The sequence below is a fragment of the Palaemon carinicauda genome, chromosome 1 (assembly GCF_036898095.1).
Source record: "Palaemon carinicauda isolate YSFRI2023 chromosome 1, ASM3689809v2, whole genome shotgun sequence".
NCBI lineage: Eukaryota > Metazoa > Arthropoda > Malacostraca > Decapoda > Palaemonidae > Palaemon > Palaemon carinicauda.
The window spans coordinates 70,718,964-70,744,968 of record NC_090725.1 but is presented as its reverse complement, the minus strand read 5'-3'; the positions used below and the strand labels follow the sequence as shown (position 1 = coordinate 70,744,968).

At 38.3% G+C, this 26,005-nt stretch overlaps 1 protein-coding gene across 4 annotated transcripts in view; it reads left to right on the top strand.

The window, feature by feature from the left end:
• The window catches only part of sif (still life), a 1,404,800-nt gene that overhangs the window by 1,074,038 nt on the left and 304,757 nt on the right, over window positions 1–26,005 (top strand). For all 4 annotated transcript variants that reach the window (XM_068381983.1, XM_068381997.1, XM_068381990.1 and 1 more), the window contains one exon: window positions 23,346–24,524. In XM_068381983.1, coding sequence (XP_068238084.1) covers window positions 23,346–24,524 — 1,179 coding nt within the window. The remainder of the gene's footprint in view (window positions 1–23,345; window positions 24,525–26,005) is intronic.

The following is a 26,005-nucleotide window of genomic DNA, read 5'->3' as shown; positions in this document are numbered from 1 at the left end:
TATCACGCAGAAAACTATATAAAAAGCAGAGCGTTCTGTATATCTTATTTCAAATAATGTAAGAGTCTACTAATATGTGAGGTGCTTCAAATAATATGAAAGTTATTTATGTAATTGCATTAATTTTTGCATGAAGAAAATAGCATTTTTCTCAATGTAAAATTTATGAAATGTATTTGGTGTTTCTAGAAGTCCTAATTATACAGCCGTGAGACGTAATCTAATTCAAATTTTATAGTTAAAATGGTATTGAATCTTATAGTTAACCCTTTTACCCCCGTGCTATTTGGAAATTTCCAACCCTTAACCTCCAAGGGGTTATTTTTATCCCATCACATTTTGAAGTATACTTTTTTAAATTACTCTAACAGGCTTAATTTTTGTCATAGAGAGGTCAGGTTGGTCTCATTCTCTTGGAAAATGCCTGAATTTTCTCAAAAACTTATCAAAAATATGAAAAAAAAAAATTTATAGCATTTATTTGCAAGGACGTACCGGTACGTCCATGGGGGTAAAGGGATGGCTTTTGTGAAACGTACCAGTACGTCCTTTGGGGGTAAAAGGGTTAAATGCCACTGAATCCTAAATTTTTACATACTTTCCCAATTACTAATAAACTTCTGCCATACTTCCTTACAAACAGTACTTTGTAATTTTGTTCGTTATTGTTCTTTATGAAATGGGGCTGATACAGTAAGAGTATTGACTTTAAAAATGTATTTACTGTGAATTATTGCAGCTGCTGGTGTAGTGGCACTGAAATTTTTCTTTCATACTATGAATTACTTTAGACCAGATGACATTTTCATGTAATTGAATACTGTTTCTGAGGGTATTACCATTCGGTCTGGTAGTTGTGCTTATTTATAGTTGTGATGTAAATAAAATGCAAACTAATTACATATATCTAACTGCAAAGTGTTAAAGCTGTACATGTCATATTTATACATCATAGTATATATATATATATATATATATATATATATATATATATATATATATATATATATATACACTGTATATATTTAGAGCCAAGTGATTATATATATATATATATATATATATATATATATATATATGTATATATATATACAGTATATATATATATATATATATATATATATATATATATATATATATATATATATATATATATACACATATATATAATCACTTGGCTCTAAATATTATATCTGAACAAAACCTTAGACTAAGACAAGAGAACATTACACTCTGAAAATTATATAATCTCTTGTTTCACTGGAAATTAAATTTTTCAATATTAAACTTAGCCGGTGATCATATAGCTGTCAGCTCTGCTGCCCGACAGAAAAACCTAAGGACAAAATACGCCAGCGATCGCTATACAGGTGGGGGTGTACATCAACAGCGCCATCTGTCGAGCAGGTACTCAAGTACTCCATGTCAACACAGAACCAATTTTCTCTCTGTCGTGCCACTGGCAAGACCTACTAAATACGCTGTTACTAACTGGATTTGTTTTCACAACTATTTGGTGAAGTACACTATTCCAGTTTTGAGCTTTCGCTATGCAGGGGTTTTATCTTCATTTCAAAACTTGAACTCGTTTTGGATAGATTTAATTATGGTGACAAAGAGAGTATGGACTCTCTTTCACTTTTAAATGGCCGACCCTTCCCTTAGACGGAAGTGTGTTTAGGTTTTTAGTAATTTTGCTTAACACGTTATAGATCTATATATTTTATATCTCTCCGCCTTTATTAGGCCTCTTCGATTAACTTTCCTTTTATTATAAACATATAAAAATAAATTTTTATGTTTTGTTTATATGCGACTTTTCCTGATAGTAGGCGGTCCTAACTTGGAACCGAAGTTAATCAACGTTGAGCCCGTTATATCGTATTTAACCTTTAAAGAATTTAAAACTTTTTAAATTTAATGTTTTATGAAAGAATTTCTTTGATAGTCTCGTACTGTTTTCAAAGATGAACTAATGTTTAGTTTTTTAGTCTACGCAGTTGTTGACGTTCAGGACGTTCAACATGCGCTCTATCGTTACGATAGAGAGAGAGTGTATCACGGTTTCACTTTGCAGTAAGAGTAAACCGATTCTGGCGTTTCGTTCATTCTTTCTTAGCTTAAATGGTTTAAATTCTAAATTAAAGGAACTTTTTATTTGGAAAACCTTTCAGTTTTTTCCTTTAGCAAATAACATGTTTTGACGATATATAATTGGGCTCTTCTCTCAGGTGCGAAATCAAGAGAGAAAGAGAGAGAGAGATAGAGACGGAGGGAGAGAGAGGAGAAAAAACGTTTCGTTCAAGCGGGTAACGTTGTTCTCGTTTTACTCCCCTCCCTAGTCGCTGTACGGGGAAGAAGGTAAAACGTTTCTAGGGTTTTATTCTTGTTCCCAGGCCATGTGCGGTGAGAGATTGTAAACGTAGTTTATTTTAACTAGTGTTTAGTCTCTTTCCCAGCCACTGAATTCTTTATCTTTATATATGTTTTCTGTTGCATTATACGACTGTTTTTGCAATTACTACCTTTTAATGAAGGGTAGGATTGCGTGTTTCAGGTAGAAATCAGTAAAAGTTTCGATTTCAGTGAAATAAGTGCAAAACAGAAAATCGAAGTGATAAAGTGATATGCGCAAAGTGTTACAGTGTTGCGTCCGAGGGTTCGTCTGTTCGTGCCTGTCGTTCACCTAGTCCGGGACCTCTTGCAAGCTCCCAAGCCCAGGGGAGAAGTAATGTCGAATGACTTATGGGTTCGTCAGGCCTTGATCAACGAACAGACGTTTTTCCCTCCGTGGTTTCGGGCGTATCTACCCAAGATCGCCCCACCCACACAAAGACGAGAGAGCCCATTTACTTCTCGTCTGCGGAAGAGGTTTCTCGTAAGAAACCTTGGACCAAGGTCTCGCAGCTTATTAAGTGCAAGTCGGTCCCTTCCGCGCAAGTCCAACGGCCCAGGTGTAGCCACTGGGTCAGTTCGGACTCGCTACAGTCTTCCGATGACTGCACACCTCCTAAGAGAGGTAAAGCGGTACCGCAACAGGCAGTAACACCGTCTGTTGCCGCACCTGCTGCTGTAGACCCTAAGTGGTCTTTGCTACAGTCTATGCAGACACAGTTAGCATCTTTTTTGCAGGAGTATCGTGCGGAGAAGGTTGACGCTGCACCCGTTAGCCTACAACCTACCACGGTTGTGCGCCCAGCAGACGCTGTGGCTGCCTGCTCCCACACTCCAGCTGTGAGAGCTCCTTCACCCATGCGCAGTCGACCCTGCCAGACGCATGCTGACGTTCACAGACGCACGGAACCCTCCGTTGACGTGCGTGTGCTACCACAACAACAGGAGGGTGGAGTTAAGCTGCCGTGTTTTGACACGGTGCGTCAGCCTCCGCAACCCACTGTGGTTACCGCCACTCGCCCGCAGCAGACTAGTCAGTCAGGAGTTGAGGCTTCCCCACACAGCTTTGGTTGTTGCCAGCTCACAGACTGTCAAGCAGTTACATGACGTTGCCTTCTGGTCTGCTACTAATGCACCAGTGCTGTATGTCCTCACGCACCTATTGTGGTTGACAGTTCAGTTTTTTTTGACAGTTCACAGACTGTCAAGCAGTTACATAACGTTGCCTTCTGGTCTGCTGCTAATGCACCAGTGCTGTATGTCCTCACGCACCTGTTGTGGTTGACAGTTCAGTTTTTGACAGTTCACAGACTGTCAAGCAGTTACATAACGTTGCCTTCTGGTCTGCTGCTAATGCACCAGTGAGACCCTCACTGAGATAACCTAGCTTTTCTCGGACGAGGTTCCTGTAGATGAGAAAGTGCTGTTCTCCCTCCTACTGATATTCCTTTGAGGACTCTGTCATTTGGAGAGGAGCCTTAAGCTGCTTAGCCTCCTATGGACTTTAATTAAATCATGATGATTTTTTAAGGATCTTCGTCCGGATCTTGTAACTGCTGCTCCTCGTTCGCCTCACGCCAGAACTTACACTAGGCCTAGCTACTTCGAAGCCGTTGTTGTTAAGCTAGTGCTCTCTCGCTCTCCTAGAGAGCGTTACGTTGGCTAGGCGACTGGTTTTTGCACCAGGAGGAGTTTTAGGGATACAGCCTTTTGATTTCCCTTCTTTTTATCTGGCTTTTAGAGCGAGAGTCTGATAGGACACGAGAGAAGTTCTCGGCTTGGGAGTTCATGCCTCTGCCCAGGTAGACTTCTCAATTCTGGTAGACTCGCCCAGGCGCCTAGCCAGGAGACGCTCCAGTTGTTTACAGGTCAACTTCTCAACTTTTGTCGAGCCTTTGAAGTTTTGCTGTACTATTATGTCACACATAACAAGGCTTCCAGGGATGGTTAATGGTTCCGCTTCAGTCGCTAACCCCGTCTGTTGCCACACTTGCTCCCGTAGACCCTAATGGGCTTTGCTGCAAGACATGCAGTCCAAGCTTGTGTCCTTGATAGAGGACTTAATACGGAGAAGAACCTTCTGGCCAATAACCTTCCTACCGGTTGGTTGTGCACCCTGTTGACGCTGAGGTATCCTACTCGCGTCTGCCAGTTGAGGTGGTTCCTCCACCGATGCGACCCAGTGTGGGTTGCCAGTCGCACGTTGACGTTAAGCGACGCTCGGAGGTGGTTGTTGACGTTCAGTGTGTCACTAGGAAGACGTTCAACAACCAGCAGAGGTGACTTGTTGTGACGCAGTGCGTCAACCTCAGCAACCCGGTAGGGTGTTGACTGCACAACCCAGACAGTCTAGACAGTTTCGGGTTGACGCTGTACTTCCTCGCGTCCCCATGGTTGTTGACAGTTCACAGACTGTGCAGCAGTACCATGATATTGCGTCCGGCTCCGTCACGCATCCACCAGTGCGACCGGATTCAGCGAGTCAGACGTTGCCCACTCCGTTGCCGTTTCCTCATCAGTTTCGGATGAGGAACCCTCTGATGAGGACGTTGCTGAACAAGACGATCAACCCCCAGCCCTGCTATCCATCCAGAAGATGCTGAAGAAGGAACGCTGCCCAGTCAGGCTGTGGATGAGTCTGGTAGGGACACTGTCATCCGTGGATCATTTGTGTCACTAGGAAGACTACACCTCCGTCCTCTTCTATACCATCTAGCTTTTCACTGGAAAAAGGACAAGACGCTAGAAGCGGTCTCAATCCCGGTTTCCGGAAAGATAAAGTCTGATCTGACTTGGTGAAAGGACTGTATCAACCTTAGAGAGGGTCTTCCCCTGACTGTTCAGTCTCCCAACCACGTTCTCTTCTCGGACGCATCGGACGTAGGCTGGGGTGCGACATTAGACGGTAGGGAATGCTCGGGATTATGGAACTCGAGTCAAAGGACAATGCATTTCTACTGCAAGAAGCTACTGGCAGTACGTCTGACCTGGAAAATCTTCAGGTCTCTCCTTCAAGGCAAAGTGGTGGAGGTGAACTCGGACAACACCACGGCTTTGGCGTACATCTCCAAGCAAGGAGGGACCTACTCTCTGACATGGTACGAGATCGCAAGGGACCTCCTCACCTGGTCAAAAGGTCTAGATATTTCACTAGTAACAAGGTTCATCCAAGGCAACTTGAATGTCATGGCAAATTGTCTCAGTCGGAAGGAACAAATAATTCCAACAGAATGGACCCTCCACAAGGATGTATGCAAGAGACTTTGGGCCACCTAGGGCCAGCCAACCATAGATCTCTTCGCAACCTCGATGACCAAGAGGCTCCCAATATTTTGCTCACCAATCCCGGACCCAGCAGCAGTTCATATAGATGCCTTTCTACTAGATTGGTCACATCTAGATCTTTATGCATTCCCTCCGTTCAAGATTGTCAACAAGGTACTGCAGAAGTTCGCCTCTCACGAAGGGACAAGGTTGACGCTAGTTGCTTCCCTCTGGCCCGCGAGAAAATGGCTCACCGAGGTACTTCGATGGCTAGTAGACGTTCCCAGAACACTTCCCCTAAGGGTGGACCTTCTACGTCAGCCACGCGTAAAGAAGGTACACCAAGGCCTCCACGCTCTTCGTCTGACTGCCTTCAGACTATCGAAAGACTCTCGAGAGCTAGAGGCTTTTCGAAGGAGGCAACCAGAGCGATTGCTAGAGCAAGGAGAACATCCACCCTTAGAGTCTACCAATCGAAGTGGGAAATCTTCCGAAACTGGTGCAAGTCAGTATCCGTATCCTCGACCAGTACCTCTGTAACTCAAATAGCTGACTTTCTCTTATATCTGAGGAAAGAACGATCTCTTTCAGCTCCCACTATCAAGGGTTACAGAAGCATGTTGACATCAGTCTTCCGTCACAGAGGCTTAGATCTTTCCAACAATAAAGATCTACAGGACCTCCTTAAGTCTTTTGAGACCACGAAGGAGCGTCGTTTGGTTACACCTGGTTGGAATTTAGACGTGGTACTAAGATTCCTTATGTCAGACAGGTTCGAACCGCTACAATCAGCCTCCCTGAAAGATCTCACCTTTAAGACTCTTTTCCTGATATGCTTAGCCACAGCTAAAAGAGTCAGTGAGATTCATGCCTTCAGCAAGAACATCGGATTCTCATCCGAAACGGCTACATGTTCTACAACTTGGTTTTCTAGCCAAACACGAGCTGCCTTCTCGGCCTTGACCAATATCGTTCGATATTCCAAACTTATTGTATGGTTGGAAATGAACTAGAAAGAGTCTTATGTCCTGTAAGAGCTCTTAAGTTCTATTTTAAAACCTTTACGAGGCCCGTCTGAAGCTTTATGGTGTTCAGTTAAGAATCCATCTTTGCCTATGTCAAAGAAGGCTTTATCCTATTTTATCAGACTGTTAATATGAGAAGCTCATTCCCATCTGAATGAGGAAGACCAAGCTTTGCTGAAGGTAAGGACACACGAAGTTAGAACTGTCGCAACTTCCGTGGCCTTTAAACAAAATAGATCTCTGCAAAGTATATTCGACGCAACCTATTGGAAAAGCAAATCAGTGTTCGCGTCTTTTTATCTTAAGAATGTCCAGTCTCTTTACGAGAACTGCTACACTCTGGGACCATTCGTAGCAACGAGTGCAGTAGTGGGTGAGGGCTCAACCACTACAATTCCCTAATTCCATAACCTTTTTTAATCTTTCTCTTGAAATGTTTTATTATTGTTTTTGGGTTGTCCGGAAGGCTAAGAAGCCTTTCGCATCCTACTTGATTTGGCGGGTAGTCAAAGTCTTTTCTTGAGAAGCGCCTAGATTAGAGGTTTTGATGAGGTCCTTTAGTATGGGTTGCAACCCTTCATACTTCAGCTCCTAGGAGTCGCTCAGCATCATATGAGGATCGCGAGGCTCAGTAAGGAAGGCGTACTTAAAAAGGCAGAGTAATTGTTCAAGTCGACTTCCTTACCAGGTACTTATTGATTTTATGTTTGTTATTTTGAATAACTGCTAAAATGAAATACAAAATACTTAGCTCATAATAATGTCAACATGTAATGCTGGTCTCTACCCACCCCCCTGGGTGTGAATCAGCTATATGATCACCGGCTAAGTTTAATATTGAAAAATGTTATTTTCATTAGTAAAATAAATTTTTGAATATACTTACCCGGTGATCATAAATTAAAGGACCCTCCCTTCCTCCCCAATAGAGACCCAGTGGGCAGAGGAGAAAATTGGTTCTGTGTTGACATGGAGTACTTGAGTACCTGCTCGACAGATGGCGCTGTTGATGTACAACCCCACCTGTATAGTGATCGCTGGCGTATTTTGTCCTTAGGTTTTTCTGTCGGGCAGCAGAGCTGACAGCTATATGATCACCGGGTAAGTATATTCAAAAATTTATTTTACTAATGAAAATAACATTTTGCACAAATATTTAATCTTGATAATTAATGAACATAGTTAACACTTTAACACTCTAATTATTAAACTCTCAGTAAAATTTACATAAAAGTAACTGATAAACTTACATATTTTTAGCTTACACAAAGTTTCTGACCAGATAGCAATATAAATACACTTCATTGTTTTAACCTAAACTCACAGGACCAATTACAAAAATTTATATGATACCAGCACGTACATTAACATAATAAATTTGAAATCACCTTCAAAGTTTCATTAACGTTTGAACACACTATACACGATATATGTTGGGTAAAAAACTTATTCACTTTGGAGAGGACACACAGTCGAGGCACTTGTGACAGAGAGGTAAACTTTGGCTCTTACAAAGGATAGGCTGTATCTCTTCTGCTGCTATGCATTCCTGGGGGCATATATATATATATTGACTTAATTATTCTAGATCCTTCTAGGTCAGGGGGTGTAGAACTTGGTTGCCAGTGCCTAGTGGCGTAAGGGTGCCAACGATCAATATCAGACAAATACCAACGTGTAAGCAAGGCAGCTCTCTCAGCTAACTCCGCTCACCTGCGTCCTCGAACAATAAAAAGAATATAAAACTAATTCTGGGGTTTTCAAGAACATTGCAAACACGTGGAAATATAACACTTGCGTAATCTCTCCCAAACATAACGCAATACCTCATAAAAACATAAAAAAGTACATAAGCCGTCGTTCATATCTTTTATGGTTCATACAGCACACTTAATTGAGATTGCATAGGACTTTGTAACAAAATATGTGAAATAAATAGTTAATTCTTGAAAATAACGTGAATTTACATATACTGAAGTGAATGAATAATACAATTACATAACGACGAAAGTCTTATGCAATTTATATACAATTATTTATACCTACATGAGAGGAGCTCACGTTACGAGCTAGCTGTATACACCTCTTAAATAAACAAATGAAATACGTGAATAGAATATTTACTCTATACTAGACCAGCTTTGTAAGATAGTTCCCCCCCCAAAAAATTATTTATTCTGGGCCTGAATCCAACGATTCAACCCGAGATAAATAATCTGCTACTATGTAATCTTTACCTGATATATGCTTCACATTAATACAATATGGTTGCAAACATAATGACCACCTAGTTAACCTTTGATTATTATTCTTCATCTTATTAACAACAGTTAAAGGATTGTGATCCAAGTACACCGCAATCTCTTCATTCTGTGGTCTGTTCGCGTAGACTTCAAATTTTCATATCACTGTGATTAGTGCTAGTACAGTAGTTCCTTTTCAATTGTCGAGCAGGCTCGTTGAAGTTTCTTCAGCTTCGACAACATAATACAAACAGGGTGAAGAATTCCTTCCTCGTCTTCTTGCAATAAGGCAGATCCCATTAATGATGCATCCACTTGGATAAGGAATTTCTTTTTTGAATCAGGTGCTCGCAGTATCGGTTTCGAAGTTAATATGACCTTCATCCTGTCAAAGGATTCCTTGCACTCGCTTATCCATACAAATTTTTTCTTGAGGGCTACTCAAATCGGTCAAAGGAGCAACTACAGCCGAAAAGTTCGGGCAAAAACGTCGGTAGAATCCTGCCCTGCCTAAAAGACGTTGTAATTGGTTCCTCGGTGTGTGGGGGGAGGCTTTCCTTATTCCTTCAACGTTAGTGGCTACCATGGTGATTAGTCCTCTTCCTAATTCAAATCCCGAGTACCAAACTGTTGCCTTTCCAAATTCGCTTTTCTCCAGGTCAATCATCAGGTGTGCTCTTTGCAGATTTTGAAATACCCTCTTCAGGATTCAGAGATGTTCTTCCCAGGTCGATGAATATATCACAGTATCGTCGAGTTATATGCCTACTCCAATAGATCCTAGAAGATTATCCATCACTTGTTGAAAAGTAACGGGGGCGTTCATTAGACCAAATGGCATGACGGTGTATTTATTTAACCCAAATGGGGTTATAAAAGCTGATAACAATTTTGCGTTGTCATCCAAAGGAATTTGATTATAGCCTTTAACAAACTTCGCTTCTCCAATATTGTCAAGTAGTTGGTCGATGAGTGACAATGGATAATTATCGGCCACACTGATCGAATTCAACTTTCGGTAGTCCGTACACATCCTGAAAGATCCGTCTGGTTTTTTCATGAGCAAGCATGGAGATCTGTAAGGGCTAGAACATTGTTCGGCTACTCCGTTTTGTAACAAATATTCCAATTCTTTTCTCGTGACTTCTCGGTGATACGGCAACAGTTGATAAGTGCGTTGTTTGAATGGTTCTTCCGTCGTTTTAAGGTGTATCTCATGCTTCATCAGGTTGGTTCATTTTGGGATGTCCGAGACAATTTCAGGAAAACTTTAATCATTCGGCTTAATTCCTCTTGCTGCTCCTGGTTCAAATGAGTTGATTTCTCTTCCAAGTTCCGAATGATAGACGAATTGTTCACTGTGTTTACCGCCCCTACCTCACATCCGTCGTGGTCTTCCGTGGATGGTATGGTTTGCGCCATACACCTGTGAAGTTTCGGGCCCATTTTTGTTTAAGTAGGATTTCAGTAGGTTAACGTGTACTTTCCTTTGACTTTTCCTTCTTCCTGGGGTTTCGATAACGTAGGTCAACAGTCGATAAGCGCGTTGTTTAAATGGTCCTTCCATCGTTTTAAGGTGTATCTCATGCTTCATCAGGTTGGTTCGTTTTGGGACATCCGAGACAATTTCAGGAAGACTAATCATTCGGCTTAATTCCTCTTGCTGCTCCTGGCTCAAATGAGTTGATTTCTCTTCCAAGTTCCGAATAATAGACGAATTGTTCACTATGTTTACCGCCCCTACCTCACATCCGCCGTGGTCTTCCGAGGATGGTATGGTTTGCGCCATACACACCTGTGAAGTTTCGGGCTCATTTTTGTTTAAGTAGGGTTTCGGTAGGTTAATGTGTACTTTCCTTTGACTTTTCCTTCTTCCTGGGGTTTTGATAACGTAGGTCAGATCACTGAGCTTCTCTAAAATATTGAATGGTCCTTGGAACTTGTTGGTGAGTGGGAATACCTTATCAGCAAGAAAATCAATACCTGTTGTCCTACCAAAAACTGTCTGCACTTACTTTTCATATCGAACCTTTTCTTCAATTTTTCTTGATTCGTTTTAAGGTTTTCTAGGGAAAAGTTCCTTATCTCGCCGATCCTTTTCCTCTAATTCTTGACATATTCTCCATCCCTTTCCTCTCAATCCTGCTATTTTTCTGCTAACATTTTAATCAGTCCTCGTACTTCTCATCCAAACACCATTTCATTCGAGCTTTCTTGATAAGCATTACGTACCTCAAATAAAACCAACGTCCCATTCATTCCCTGTTTCGTTAACATACTCTTCAGCGTTTGGTGAAACCTCTCTAATGCACACTGGGTCCCCGGATGATAAGCAGATGATAGCTGTTGTTTCACATCCAACTGTTTCATTACCTCTTGAAACAGTTTTGACGTGAAATTTGTTCCTCGGTCACTCTGAACGATTTCCGGAATACCAAACTTAGTAAAAAAGTCTAGTAATTTCTTGGCGATTATTTTGGCACTGATGTTCCTGACGGGTATGCCTTCTGGGTATCTCATCACTGGAAACATCAGGGTTAAAATATATTCGTGACAATTTTTCGTCAGTGGTAACGGTCCCACAATGTTGATCATTACCTTGCTGAAAGGTTCTCTTCACACTTCAATCGAGTATAAGGGAGCTTTCTTAAATGTACTCATTTGGCTTTACCAGCCATCTGACAAACGTGAAATGTACGGCAAAACTGGCTCACGTCCTTATGCATGCTAGGCCAGAAAGTGTTTCATAATCTTCTATGTCGTCTTCCTTATTCCCATATGTCCAGTCTCGTGTTCTACGGCGATCACCTGTCTTCTCAACGGTTCGGGAATCAATATCTGGCGGTATAGCCCCCATTGGGCATTCCCAGGGATATCGGTGGGTCTATGCTTCCTAATAAGCAATCCGTCTTCAAGATAATAACAGGTGGGAGACTGCTGCACCTCCGTCTCATCCACCACACATTCTTTTAACATCACATTCTTCTGTTGCACTCCTATCAGCCTTTTCCTACTCACTTGTCCTACTTCTAAAGCTGAATTTTCTATTTTTTCCAAATCCATTGCCTCCTTTTCTTCCTGTTCATTTGTCTGTCGTTCCTCTTCCCTCGGGCTTACTTGGGAGTTCTTCTCTTGCGTACCGTCAAGGGAATCCTCTTCTTCCGAAAACAAATCCTCCAAGTTCATCACTCCTTCGGTTTCTTGTTCTTCTTTTTCAGCCCCTTAATTCGTCATACTCCTAGTCATCACACAACTAGGAAACAGATGCGGGTAGTCCTTTTCGAGTTCAGTTGTAGGACTATACTTCAATGGTTTCTCTGTTTCAATGGGACAAGTCACAAACGGTGCTCCACCAACCTTATTGTCCTGCAGGATTTTTACTCCTTCGACAGCCACTGAATCCTTTACCGCAAAATCAAAATATCTCGCATGACAGTTTCAAATGGCAAATATGGGTAACCTCCTCATCTCCTATTCCCTTCAAAACAACCAAGTCTCCTGTGAGAGACTGTTCCACCAATGGGTGTACACTTCATATCATCACACTACGGATACAACTTGTGTCTCACAATATCTTGACCGGGGTTTGCTCACTCCCGTCTATTGCTGCTAACATACCTTCATAAATATACGCTTTAAAGGCATCCACTATGTTTGGGTTTGTCCTGTTCTTCGTGTAAATGTTAGCTGGTTCATATTCCTCTTCGTCCTTTCCCAGTTGTTTTTTCGTCTTCGCATTCTGTGAAGTGGAATTATCCTTAACCACTTGGGCGACTGCTTTCGGTTTGTTCGACCAACATTCCTTACTGATATGGCCTCTCTTGCCACACTTATAAGAGACAATATTAACCCTCTGCACGTCTTTCCCAATACTGTACTTGAATGAGGATGATTCAACGATTGTTGCTGTGGTACTATCACGTTCTGCTTTGGAACAGTACCAGTGCTACTTCCGCTGTAACTATTGAACTTGTTCACATAGTTATTACTGAACTGGTTGCCTTGGTTCGGCGAATACTTGACACTTGGTCGGAACGACGGTTGAAACTTCATACCCGAGGAGGGTTTATGACTACAATAATATTATAATCTTCACTCAGCGAAGCTTCTTTATCATGTTTCTTCACCTCTCTCTCTCTCAAGTACGTTCGAATATGTTCAGGAATTCCTCGTAGATATTGTTCTAGTACTATAAATTCTTCTAAATCAGCCATCTCCCTCACGTTAGCAGCCTCTATCCATCTCTTAAAACACCGTAGTACCTCATAAGCGTAATCCAGGAAAGTAATTTTCTCGTCCTTCTGTAAACTTCGGTACCTGTCATTATAATATTCAGGGGTCATCTGGTACACTTGCTCCTCTTCACTTCTTGATACTCCTTCCTCTGATCCTGAGATAAGGAAAGATAAGCACTGCGTCCTTTGCCAATCAAGACACTCTGCAATAACACAGACCATTTATCTCCTGGCTATTTTATCTTCAATGCGACCATTTCAAATTGATCAAAGAATTCATCGGGAGCTGCTTCTGTGAATTTAGATTTAACCTCTGGGCGTTCGTCACATTAAACATGGGATCATGCAAATCAGGTGTCATCTATGTCTGCGTTGCCAACTTTGCAAGAGCATTCAACAGCTCCAATTCCCTTGCGTGTCTTGCAATTTCTCTTGCCTCTTCCTTCTCTTTTTCTTCTCCTTCTTTCTCTCTTTCTTGTCGTCTTGCTTCTTCTCTCTCTCTTTCTTCCCATCTTGCAATTTCACTTGCTTCCATACCCCTTGCGTGTCTGGCGATTTCCCTGGCCGCTTCTCTTTCTTTTTCTTCTCGTTCTCTCTCTCTTTCTTCACATCTTGCTTCCATTTCCCTCACACGTCGTGCTTCTTCTCTCTTTTTCTTCTCGTTCAGCCTCACTTTTGGCCCGTCTTTCCTCTCTTTCTTCTCGTTCTGCCATCCTCTTACACTTATTCAAATTCTCTTCTGCTGTATCCTCTACATCCCTTTCTGCTTTCATGCCTTCAGTTTGTGGGTCAGCTGGTTCTTGCATTTCTACAAATTCTGCTTCAGCTTCCTCCAACAGTTCACGGGCTGCTACAATATCTTCTTCTGACAATTTCCCCAAGTTTATCAATGCTTCTGAGGCTAGATACTTGATTTGGTCTTTAATCATTCCACTCGTTGCCTGGCCACCACATACCATTAAAATAGAGAGCCACTGAGCTTTAGTTACATAAGCTTCTGATAATTCGTTAACGTTTGGGTTTTCCAAAAACTCTTGGATATTTAGCTGTGCCATCTTGTACTTTTACAAAACCTTTTATACCTCTCCTAAACAAAAAAAAATTTATCCTAACAATACACAGAATCCTATGAACACTATACGGTTCAAACCTTTAATCAAAACACGGCCCTCTTATCACCAATATTTAAAACAGACTTCCTTTATCCCGGTTCTGGGCACCATTAATATATTATATAATCACTTGACTCGAAATATTAAATCTGAACAAAACCTTAGACTGAGACAAGAGAATAGTACACTGAAAATTATATAATCACTTGTTTCACTGGAAATTAGATATTACACAAATATTTAATCTTGATAATCAATGAAAATAGTTAAAACTTTAACACTCAAATGATTAAACTCTCATTGAAATTTGCATAAAAGTAACTAATAAACTTACGTGTTTTTAGCTCACAGGAAGTTTCTGGCCAGATAGCAATACAAATACACTTCACTGTTTTAACTTAAACTCACAGGGCCAATTGCAAAAATCTATATAATAACAGCACATACAATAAGATAATAAATTTGAAATTACCTTCAAAGTTCCATTAACTTTTGAACACACAAGTTTTTGTAACATGATACGTGAAATAAGAAGTTAATTCTTGAAAATAACATAAATGTACAAATACTGTACTGACTTGAATGAAAAATACAATTACATGAACGAAGAAAGTCTTATGCAATTTACATACAATTACTTATACCTACATCGGAGGAGCTTACCTTACAAGTTGGCTATACACCTCTTAAATTCACAAAGGAAATACATGAATAAAATATTTACTCTACACTAGATCAGTTTTGTAAGTATATATATATATATATATATATATATATATATATATATATATATATATATATATATATATATATATATATATAGCTTCAACAAGATTGTGGAAGCATATAACTTGCAGTCAAATATATACCTTAGGCTTGGGAAGGCTTATTTTATATAGTCGAAATTCTTCCTTAAAATTGAAAATATTACCCATTTCCTTTCCCTACATTATACTAAAGCATTTAGGGAAGCAATGCTATCAATAGTGTTTATCAACAATACCATGCTGCGAGTCTTTTTCGGTCTCTAAGTTGACATGATTTTTGACATGATTATTGGTGCTCATTTGCTCCAGACTGTTTTGGTTTTTTTATATCTATTTTTTCTTCTCTTGGATTTATTACCAATTCCTACGAAAATTGTGCAGTGCGTTCTCTTCTACTTACCCGGGAGCATATTTCCGACTTGCCTCCGCATAACGGCTAGACCACCCCTTTGGCCTCGTGGCTTCCCTCTTTACCTTCGAAGCATAGAATGAATATTGTCAATTGCTAACACACTATTACTTTTAAAGTTATTTAGACTTACTCCTTTCAATATATCGGGTATACTATCCCGAGATTAAAGATTCATGTTAGACATAATGAATCAAAAAAGGGAGTAGGAAATACGAAAGGGTATAATTAACCTAATCCAGTTATTTTATTACACAAAATTTACGTGGTTAAATCGGACATCTTAACAGCTCAAACCGAAATAAAATAAATGCAACTCAGCGAAATCAAAGGCAATCAAAATATGCGTAATATGAGGTCTCTTTCAATAATAAATGATTGAAGTGGGGTCGTACACGTGATCTAGTGACCCCGAGACTGGACCAGTCTCTAAAGCAAAAAAATTATACACAGAATTTGTGCACACAATCCCACACACTCAACCCGAAATATGTAAAAGCCAGTTAAATTAAATCAAGTGAAACAAAAAACTAATCTAGTCGAAAAGGGGGAAAACTGTGACCATGTGGTTTACCTGCACTCCTTACTTTAATGCTGGAAGAGCCCTTAATTGTCCTCGCAAATGGCAGTGGAATGAATAGTTTGCACCCTTGACTGGCCCACCCCTGGAATCCTCACTTATTGGCAGATTGAGGCATCTCTGCCACAGTTCCCAGGATCGTCTTCCTCCCTCTCTACAGCCAACAGGACACCAAGACTCCTATGCTATATCCTCTGTTTGGTGGAAGTCGAGTGTGGGTGAGTAAGAGCAATGTCAATTGACTAACCAGGTCAGTCGACCGGACACAACAGCTGCGCATGCACGAGGGCCGACCCTTAAGTCACGTGGGCTCACCTGCGTTCAGCTTCCAAACAGGTGCGGGTCATTGGGTGTAGGATAACCCAGTTAAGGTGCCATATCGGATCCTTAGGGCAGGGCAATGTAACGTTATAAGGAGTGAGTAGGAGGTAGGATTTTGTGCAAAATACGAAGAGAAATCTTACAGCTCTAAGGGAACATACATTCATAATAATCCTACCTATTCTGGCTTATTAAAAATTAATAACTTAAATGAGCAATTAGCGACCGACTAGTGCAATGGGCATACATCTTAAAATTAATGAGACCTGAAAAGGTACCGAGATAAAATAAGCTGCTTACAAGTTAACAGTACTAACTTTAGATCCAAAACCAGGGTAATGATTTATCTCGACACGCGTAGTTTAAGGAAAGAACCATCGTACGCCGGAGTAAGGCTTTTGTTTTACGTTCCTACGCAATGACGTCACGAACATAGCCTACAGTACTGTCAACGAGTTAAATTCAGTGTAGCCTACCCGTACTTTGGTTAAGAAAACGAAAGTATGTAAGCGAAAGTCTTAGGGGTGACTACAATATTGGGGGTGAGACCACATACTAAAGGAAAAAAAATGAGTGAAGAAATCTTCACCGTGGCTTTTCCACTCAGGTTTGAGCTAGTTCATAAGCATCTTTCAGGATTATCTAAATTCTAAGACATAATTGATAATATATTGGTTCTTTAGTTCTAAAGTAGGTGTTGCCAGTAGCTGGTGACTGAAGAAACTGAAGCGTCAGGTACCACTTATCGCAAAAATTGTCATTTACTAAGATATATATATATATATATGTATATATATATATATATATATATATATATATATTTGTATATATATGTGTGTGTGTGCATATATATGTATTTATTAAAGGAAGTGGGATACCTATAATTGGAGATTTTCCAGTACTAAGAGGAGACCTATGGAACATACAGGAAACACCAGATCTCTTGATAGAAGAAGTGAAAAAAGCTTTAAGAGCTATGTCAAGTGGGAAGGCACCAGGAATAGATGGAGTACCAAAGGAATTGCTTGAAGCTGGTGGTGAACTGGTAGAAAGATGATTGTGTGACTTATGTAAGGATATAGTAGATGGACAAGAGGCTCCAAATTACTGGATTAAAAACATTATAATTCCAACACACAAGAAAGTGGACACCACACTATGCAAAAATAATAGGCTTATTAGCCTATTACCACATGCTTATAAAGTTCTAAAAAAAATCACTCAATGTAGAATAACAGGGCAAGAAGAGGAAATAATTGATGAGGGGCAAGCAGGATTTAGGGCGGGTAGAGAAACAATTGATCATGTATTCACCTTCTCACAAATCATAGAAAAATTCTGGGCGAAGGAAAAAGATCTGTATTGTGCATTTATTGACTTCAGACAAGCGTTTGACTCGATATGGAGGGAAGGAATGATTAGGATTTCGAAAGAATGGGGATTAGAACCAAAAATACTGGAAACCATCAGGAGATTGTATGAAAGAACATCAGCTAGGGTAAGAAAAGGACAGTGTTTGACAGAAGAGTTCATAACCACTGGTGGGGTTATACAGGGTTGCCCAATATCACCACACCCCTTCAGCTTATACTTGGAATGGGTAATGGAAATGGCACTTGTAGATTATAAGAGTGGCATAGATAAAGGAGGGACAAAAATGTCTAAAACGAAATATGCAGATGACATAGTCCTTGTAGCAGAAATTAAGGAGGAACTTCAGAGAGTGTTAAGAATGGTGGAGAAGCAGTGCAATAGGTATGAATTAGTGATAAACAGAGAAAACCAAAAAGTATGAAAATTGGACGCTAGAGAGAGGCCTTAGAAATACACCTATCAGAGGGAGAAGTAGAACAAGCCAATGAGTTTAAATATTTGGGAGTGTTTTTCACAGCAGAAGGAAAGATGGAAAGAGCAATTCAAGACCGAATCTTAAGTGGCCAGAAACCATTTGGAAGACTAAAGAATCTGGGTAGATAGAAATATATCCATCAAGATGAAAATTAGACTATTAAGAGCAATAGTGATCCCCACTGTGATATACGATGCTGAATGCTGGGTACTGAAGAAGAGAGAAGAGAAAAAGTTATTAGTCTTTGAAATGAAATGTCTGAGAAGAATCTGTGGTGTAAGATGGGAGGACAGAATTACGAACGAAAGAGTGAGAGAAATGGCTTGTGTAAGGACGCAATTCTGATTAGAGTGAAGGATATTCAGAGGAGATGGGTTGGGCATGTACAGAGGATGGAACAGGACAGATGGCCAAAGATAGTACTGCATGGACTAGTGGCCGGAAACAGACCGAGAAGACGACCATGAGATTCATGGGTGAAAACCTTCAAGAAAGTAAATAGAGGCGAGACATTTCAGCAGCTAGCACAGATGGCATTAGATAGGGATCTCTGGAGAGAATGGTGACATCAGATGCAGGACCCAACCCAGCGAATTCCGGACGGGATTTAGAGACGATATATATATATATATATATATATATATATATATATATATATATATATATATATATATATATATATTTATATATATGAATATATATATATATATATATATATATATATATATATATATATATATATATGAATATATATATATATATATATATATATATATGAATATATATATATATTTATATATATATGTATCTATGCGCATATATATATATATATATATATATATATGTTTATATATGCATATATATATATATATATATATATATATATATATATATATGTTTATATATGCATATATATATATATATATATATATATATATATATATATATAAGTGAGGATTTCTAGCTCGAAGCTATTAGGAAAAACCTTGACAGTAGTCTTACAAGCCTTTTTTGGGGAAAGTCTTATGTATGATAGATAGACATACATTTAAAATCAGGTGCAATAGTAAACTCCAACTGCCAGGAGTCCCTTCATCTATACTGACCAACGCTCTTTACACTAAAGAAGGGACAAAATACGTTATAAAATGTGTAATTCAGAAGCATATTAATGTAAGATTAGCGGAAGGTCCATAAAATGTATGCCAAAGGAACGAATAAACTAAGTAAGCCCAACAGATTTCTTTAATACTAAGAAAAGTGAAAGTAGTATTAAGATTGGTACAGATTGCTTGTCAAATCTGGAAAGTGATTGACATCCTGCATCATTAATAAATTGTTCAGAAACTTAGGTCATCCACGCAAAATTCACACGCAACAAAACCAAGCTATTCGAAAAATAAATTCCATCCAACTAAATACCAGCATAATGATCCTGATGAATTTTTTCTGTCCTGCCATGTCAATTATCTTCTTACAGGGCAATCCAGTGTGTTGTTATTCAGCCGAAATAAAGAGCTGAACGGCAAAACTATCCTACAATATTTTCATATGAAAAATCCAATTCGCAGTAGTAGTTTAATCCCCAGAATTTCGACCAGTTTCTGACATCATCGACAAGGTCTTTACTGCTTGTTAATGATAAGAACAATTCTGAAAGTCAGGTTTATGCCCTCGTGAAGTTATTTAGGGTAGTTAACCCAAAGAAGAATAAGATTGGTATTATACTAAAATCTATGAATTTTTGAAAATGTAAGGAAGTTGGAAGTACTGGCCATATGTTAAGGAAGTTTACCAGCATAGGCTCATTTTGGTTCGGTAAGATTGCCCCCAATTTCATGTGGAACATAGGAGCCTACGTTTGCAGTTCGTAAAAGATAGTTATACAACATTTGGGTTAAAAAGTATTAAAGAATGTAAGGAGAGCAGTATTTTTAAGAAATGTATACCACAATCTCTAAAACGTGGTTACACATTTTGCCTCCCCCTTATCAATAATACTAGAGAATTAGCTATTAATGTGGAATAGGTGCTAAAACAAACTCAATGCGAGGGTTAACTTGTAAGTTTTTGTATACCTAATACAAAGTCAGCAATGGTCTCAGGGTTATTCAAACCAATAACTTCGCTATGATTTGGGCATAGTATAGCTTAAACTAGAGGAGGGAATTGTGGCTCAGGTAGCATAGCTGGTGCCTCTGTATCGGCCCATCCCTTTTGACGAAGGAATTAGCTAAATGGAAGGCAGCCTGTGAATAGTGGTTTCCACACACCCCTGCTTTATACACGACACCTTCAGGGTGCTCGCGCGAGGGTAGTAACCTCTGCATTCCATGCTTTTAACTTTCTCTGGTATATTTGGAAGTATTTATATCAGAAAAGTGTAAAGAAGGACCCTTTTCACCGGGCGTCACAGGTATCTCCCCAGAAATAGATTTTTCCTTCGTCAAAATGCCTTTATTATAGCCAAATGAGAACTATAGCACATAACCACTCCCAAAGCTAGGTGTTTATGTTTTAAGTGAGATGAGAATGTAAAGCCTTAAGAAATTTCAATGAAAAGAAATTAAGTAGTCAGAGGAATGAATATTTATAGGGTGATAAACGATCATACCATGTTTCATATTTTATTATAACTCAATATTATTTTTTTTGATAACCTTCAATCAATCAATAATAATAATAGGGAAGTGGGGAAAATGGGGAAAGGAAGAGTACCCCTGGATACAATCCAGTTTATAGCTCAAAGGCAGGTACTCGGGAAGGGAAAGATTAAGGAAATAGGGAGAAAGAGAAGTACAGGAGAAGAATAAAAGAGAGGGGCAGACCCTCTTGCGATATTAGAATATTGGTATTATTAATTTTTTTTTATATTGGCTCTCGTCTGGTGTTTATTTCAAAAGACTGACAAAGTTATGACAATAAAGAATCGTTATATGAAATTAAATTAAATAAGGAGATACAATAACAATATTTATCAGTAGGAACTTACGAAAAATTATAAGAACTTTTACATAAAATTACAAAATTAATTAAAAGATTTATTAGAACCAGGATGACATAAACTGAAACTTGTGCTGCAAAACATTGAATGAATTAGACGAACCAAATTAGTGATAATCAAATCCATGTAATTGACAATTATCGTTAGTACCAGAAGTGACTCGTGACTGACAGCTTTATCTGTTGATGTGAATCAGTGGTACATTTTTAAGAACTCGGTGTCATGAAATTCAATATATATATATATATATATACACACACATATATATATATATATATATATATATATATATATATATATATATATATATATACACACACATATATATATATACATATATATATATATATATATACATATATATATGTATATATATATTATATATATATATATATATATTTATATATATATATATTTATATATATATATATATATATATATATATATATATATATATATATATATGCCTTCTAAATATGCATTATTACTTCATGTTAGTGTGATATATGCTTATAAAAACCAGCTTTTATACTAAAACACTGTACCTTTACTGAGTTTGATCCAAATGTATCCTGTTTGTAATCACTCCACAAATATATTAGGATTTTGTATGCATGAGTTTGACTTTGGTTAATTGTGTGGTTCTACTTACTGTATAATTACCTTAAAAATAGCTTGTTATGAAGTGGTTTTGATTAATCTAGATAATTTCACATATAATAAGCTTTCTGTCTGATTTGTTCATAAGATATCCTGTAGAACACAAATAGTGATAATGTTTCACATCTACCTTTTGTTTTAAAGGATTTTGCTAGCTTATGGCAATGATTTATCTGTTTGAAAGGGAAAAATCTGTAGTTATTTTTCATGAATTGAATATTTGATTGGTAATCTTCTGTAATTGTAAAAGTTCATTACTACATAACGTACCCAAGTCTCTTTTAAGGTACCTATGTTTTTAAAAATATGAAAGACACAACACACTAATTCTCATAGCTTTCCCATTTTCTGTTTATAAGATATTTTTGCATAAGAGATGATGCTATGTATTATTGTAATATATATTTAATTTATTCTCTAATAATTCATATGGATAATAGCTTAAGGCACATGTTTTCCTTTACACAGTAACTGCCTCATACACTGGGAGGACTGAAGAGCTAATTGCAGTTATATATATAATATTTTACTGCCTATAGATTAGGTTACAAGTACTGTACTGAATTTTATCTTTGGAAGAAACAGAGAAAAAAAATATTTAGACAAGATATTTTGCCTTTTAATTTGCTGTGTGACTGGGATAATGAGTATTAAGCTGTTAATCAGAGTCACTAAGTTCATTTAAATGTTCATTACACATTTGTGTGGGAAGTTGAATGAATGTTTTAAATGTACCTAGCACTACGCTTTTTTTTTTTTAAATCAAGCAATAGGGTAGTAAATATGTTCATTCTTAGTAATGAGTAACAAAGGATGCATACTTTATGGTTGAATCTGTGCTCAGATACCAGATAACACAAGAGCTTGGATTATTGTTTATTATGAATTAGAAGAGTAAGTTTTATGGTACTGTATTTTTAAAATGGGGTGCGTTCCTGTAAGCATCCGAATTATTCATAAATTTCAGCAACTGTTCAAGGCATTTTTCTTTAAAGTTAACGAGTCATGACGTAATGACTTACTAGTGAAGATAAGGATATGATACAGAAATTCCCCATTATATTCTGTTTGAAATGTAAGGAAAAGTAATTCATGATTTTATGGAGTTGGCATGAGCTTTGTGCATTTGTAAGTAAAATTTATACACATTTATAGACAGTATAATTCTATGTATAAGGAATAGGGGTGTGAATGTATGGGTGTGTAATTTTTTTTAGTAACAAAAGAAACATTAAAGGGAAGAGTTTTAATAGCATTTGATAAAAATGAATTTCACAGAAGTCAACGTAGTGTTACAAAATCTATTATTTAGTACTGATGTTAAAATTCTACGTTAAATGTTTCTATTTCTCCACGTGGTGATTTTATTGATTTTTCTTTATTTACCTCTCTTTGTCATGGATTGAATATCGCTGTTTGTCTTCTGGCACTCGGTGGAGGCCAACTAATGCTGTGTTCCACCTACCCTGACTTTCACTTCAGCGGACCACAGCTGTGACGATGGACCCCTAATGTGCCTGGCCCCTTGCTTCACCTCAAACCTACCAGGGGAGGAGGAGGAGGAGGAGGACCAAAAGGAAGAGGCAGAGGAACCCTCATTATCATCCGTGGTTACTCAACCTTCTCAGTCCTCCCCAAATATTACCCGTGACCTAATTGTCATCCATATGCCCCTTCTTAATGACTCCACATGCAACCTGGTCCCAATCACTACTGCACCTGCTGCTGTGAGCACATCATGTCCATTATCCACAACAAACACAGTTACCACCGCTCTATCTGCCTCTACCACTGTTATCCCAGTTGCTACCTGCACCAACACTGCTATCAGCACTACTGTAATTTCTAGTATCACAAGTACTCCAACATCTGGGAACACTGTTGGCAAAGTTGATAATTGTCTTACTGTGCCAAAAACATCACCTGCTAGTAAAAGACGTTCAATACTGCGTCAGTCAGCCGTGAAGGAGCCGGTCAGTCTGTACATCACACATAAGGAGGATGCTTGTTTTGGCGAGGACCCACTAAACCATACTTGCAAGAGAAGCTTTGCACCTGTTCATAGGCAGCGATTCAGTCATCACAGCAGTACTGAGAGTGACTCCATCAGTCCCACAGCTAAATATGGTGTAGGCCCTTCAATTTTTTCTTCCATAGAGCCACCTCTACATTATCGTTCAAGGTACAATGATCAGATATTTTCTGACTCCATGTCTTCTTCAAGAAATAGTTACAAAAAAGTAGGTAATCGCTCTCCAAGCCTCACAACTGGTCCTGCCTCAAAATTACCTGTTCCATGCCATGCAGTTTTCTGTGCATACAGCACATCACCTGCTACTCGTAATCTCCAAGCATTTTTTAGAGAGTCGGCAAAAATTCACAATTTGAGGATGAGGAAAGCAGCAGAATCAAAGTACAAACACACATCACGAACTCATTGCTGTGGTGGCGATGGAACGTACAGTCCATTGTACAGTTATAGGCCCGTCACAATTGGGAGGCCTCATCGAAATTCACCAGATATTCCCTCAATATTCAGTGGTAGCAGTGGTCGACGGTGTTCCGGTTCTCGGCCACTGTGCTCCTTGTGTCAACAGTCAACTGCAACAGCATATGGATGTAGGACTGTGCGACATCCTCGTGGAAGGCAGACAGTGCTGTGTATGATTTTCATTTTTATAAATCCCCAGCTGCACCTTAGCCAGTGTGTCATCACTTCAGACTTTGCACCATGTTCTCACTTATATGTGAAGAAATGCACTTATTTAGTCCTATTAGTATGCAGCAACATGCCATGTGTATAAAGAAAGAGACATAGATTTCTACCTATATACAGCCTTTACGGAAATAGTACTATACTGTATGTATATCTAGACCCTATGTACAGAAAAAAGTTAGTTGCAAAAATGATTGTCCCACATGTATCATGAAATAGGTTCTTTTGGAATATTATGTTTTTTGTAACATAATTTTAGAACATTTTAGATTACATTATTATGATATCCTATTTTTTCTCTTCCTTATAGTCCACTGTAATATCATGCTTGCATTTATCATAAAATTTAGTTACAATAAATTTGAATTATCTTGTCTCTGCACTTTTTATAGTTTATATTATACTATGTTAACGTGATCATTTGTAATTCGGTTAAAACTTGCTATATCAGAATTTTCAGAAAATTTCTTCTCTTACCACCATGAAAGTTAGTAAAGTAGTGAGAGAGAATTTCCATATAAATTTTACAATACCTTGTAGTTGATCTGTGACTTTGTAAATTACATATGCATTTACAGCAGGAGGTAGTATAATTCCGTTTCCCAGCTCATAATTAAGAGGCTGTTTACCTGGAGTTGGGATTTTGCAATTCTTACCTATCATTATACATTAGAATACTGTTTAACCAAAGCTTACTGCAATAAATTCCATTCTTGATCATTACCTATGTTGTGTGCCTCTTGGCTTCATAAAATATCTCAATCCAGATTTCCAGATTAATGTTTATAAGTGCAGTAACTTGGTGGTTGTACATTTATAAAAGAGTTCCTTATAAGAATCTTTGGATTGGTTTCTCTTCATTTTAAAATACTGTGATGTATATTTATCGTGATTTCTCAAACATTTCTTCTTTTTTTTTTCAAAATGTCTGGAAATGCATAAAAAAAAATCTCCCCACCTTTCTCTTACCATTTCTTGCATCATCATGGATCCCTGGAACTCTGAAGAAGAAGAATACCTTTGATCACTGTGTTAGCAAGAGAAGAAATTCCTGGATTTGTGACTGTATTTTGTTGTGAGGAATTTCACTGTTATATTGATTAAAGAGAGTGTTTTAAGTACGATAAAATAATAAAAGAAAAGCAAGATAAATTACATAACCTTTGAAGTTTCCGGCCAAGATCATCTTTGTGAACACTTAAAATATTCATTGTATATAGTATTTAAAGCATTAGGCTTACAGACATCGCATCAACAGTGGTCTTCGACGTTAGTTAATGGAAGAATGAGAAGGTTTTGAAAATAATCGTCCCAATAATCCTTCTTTGTGATCGCAAAAAACATTTTTTGTTAAGTTAAACTCTTCAAAAGACTTCTAACTATAGATACAGCTAAGAAAAAGCCATGATAATGTGCTGATAAATTT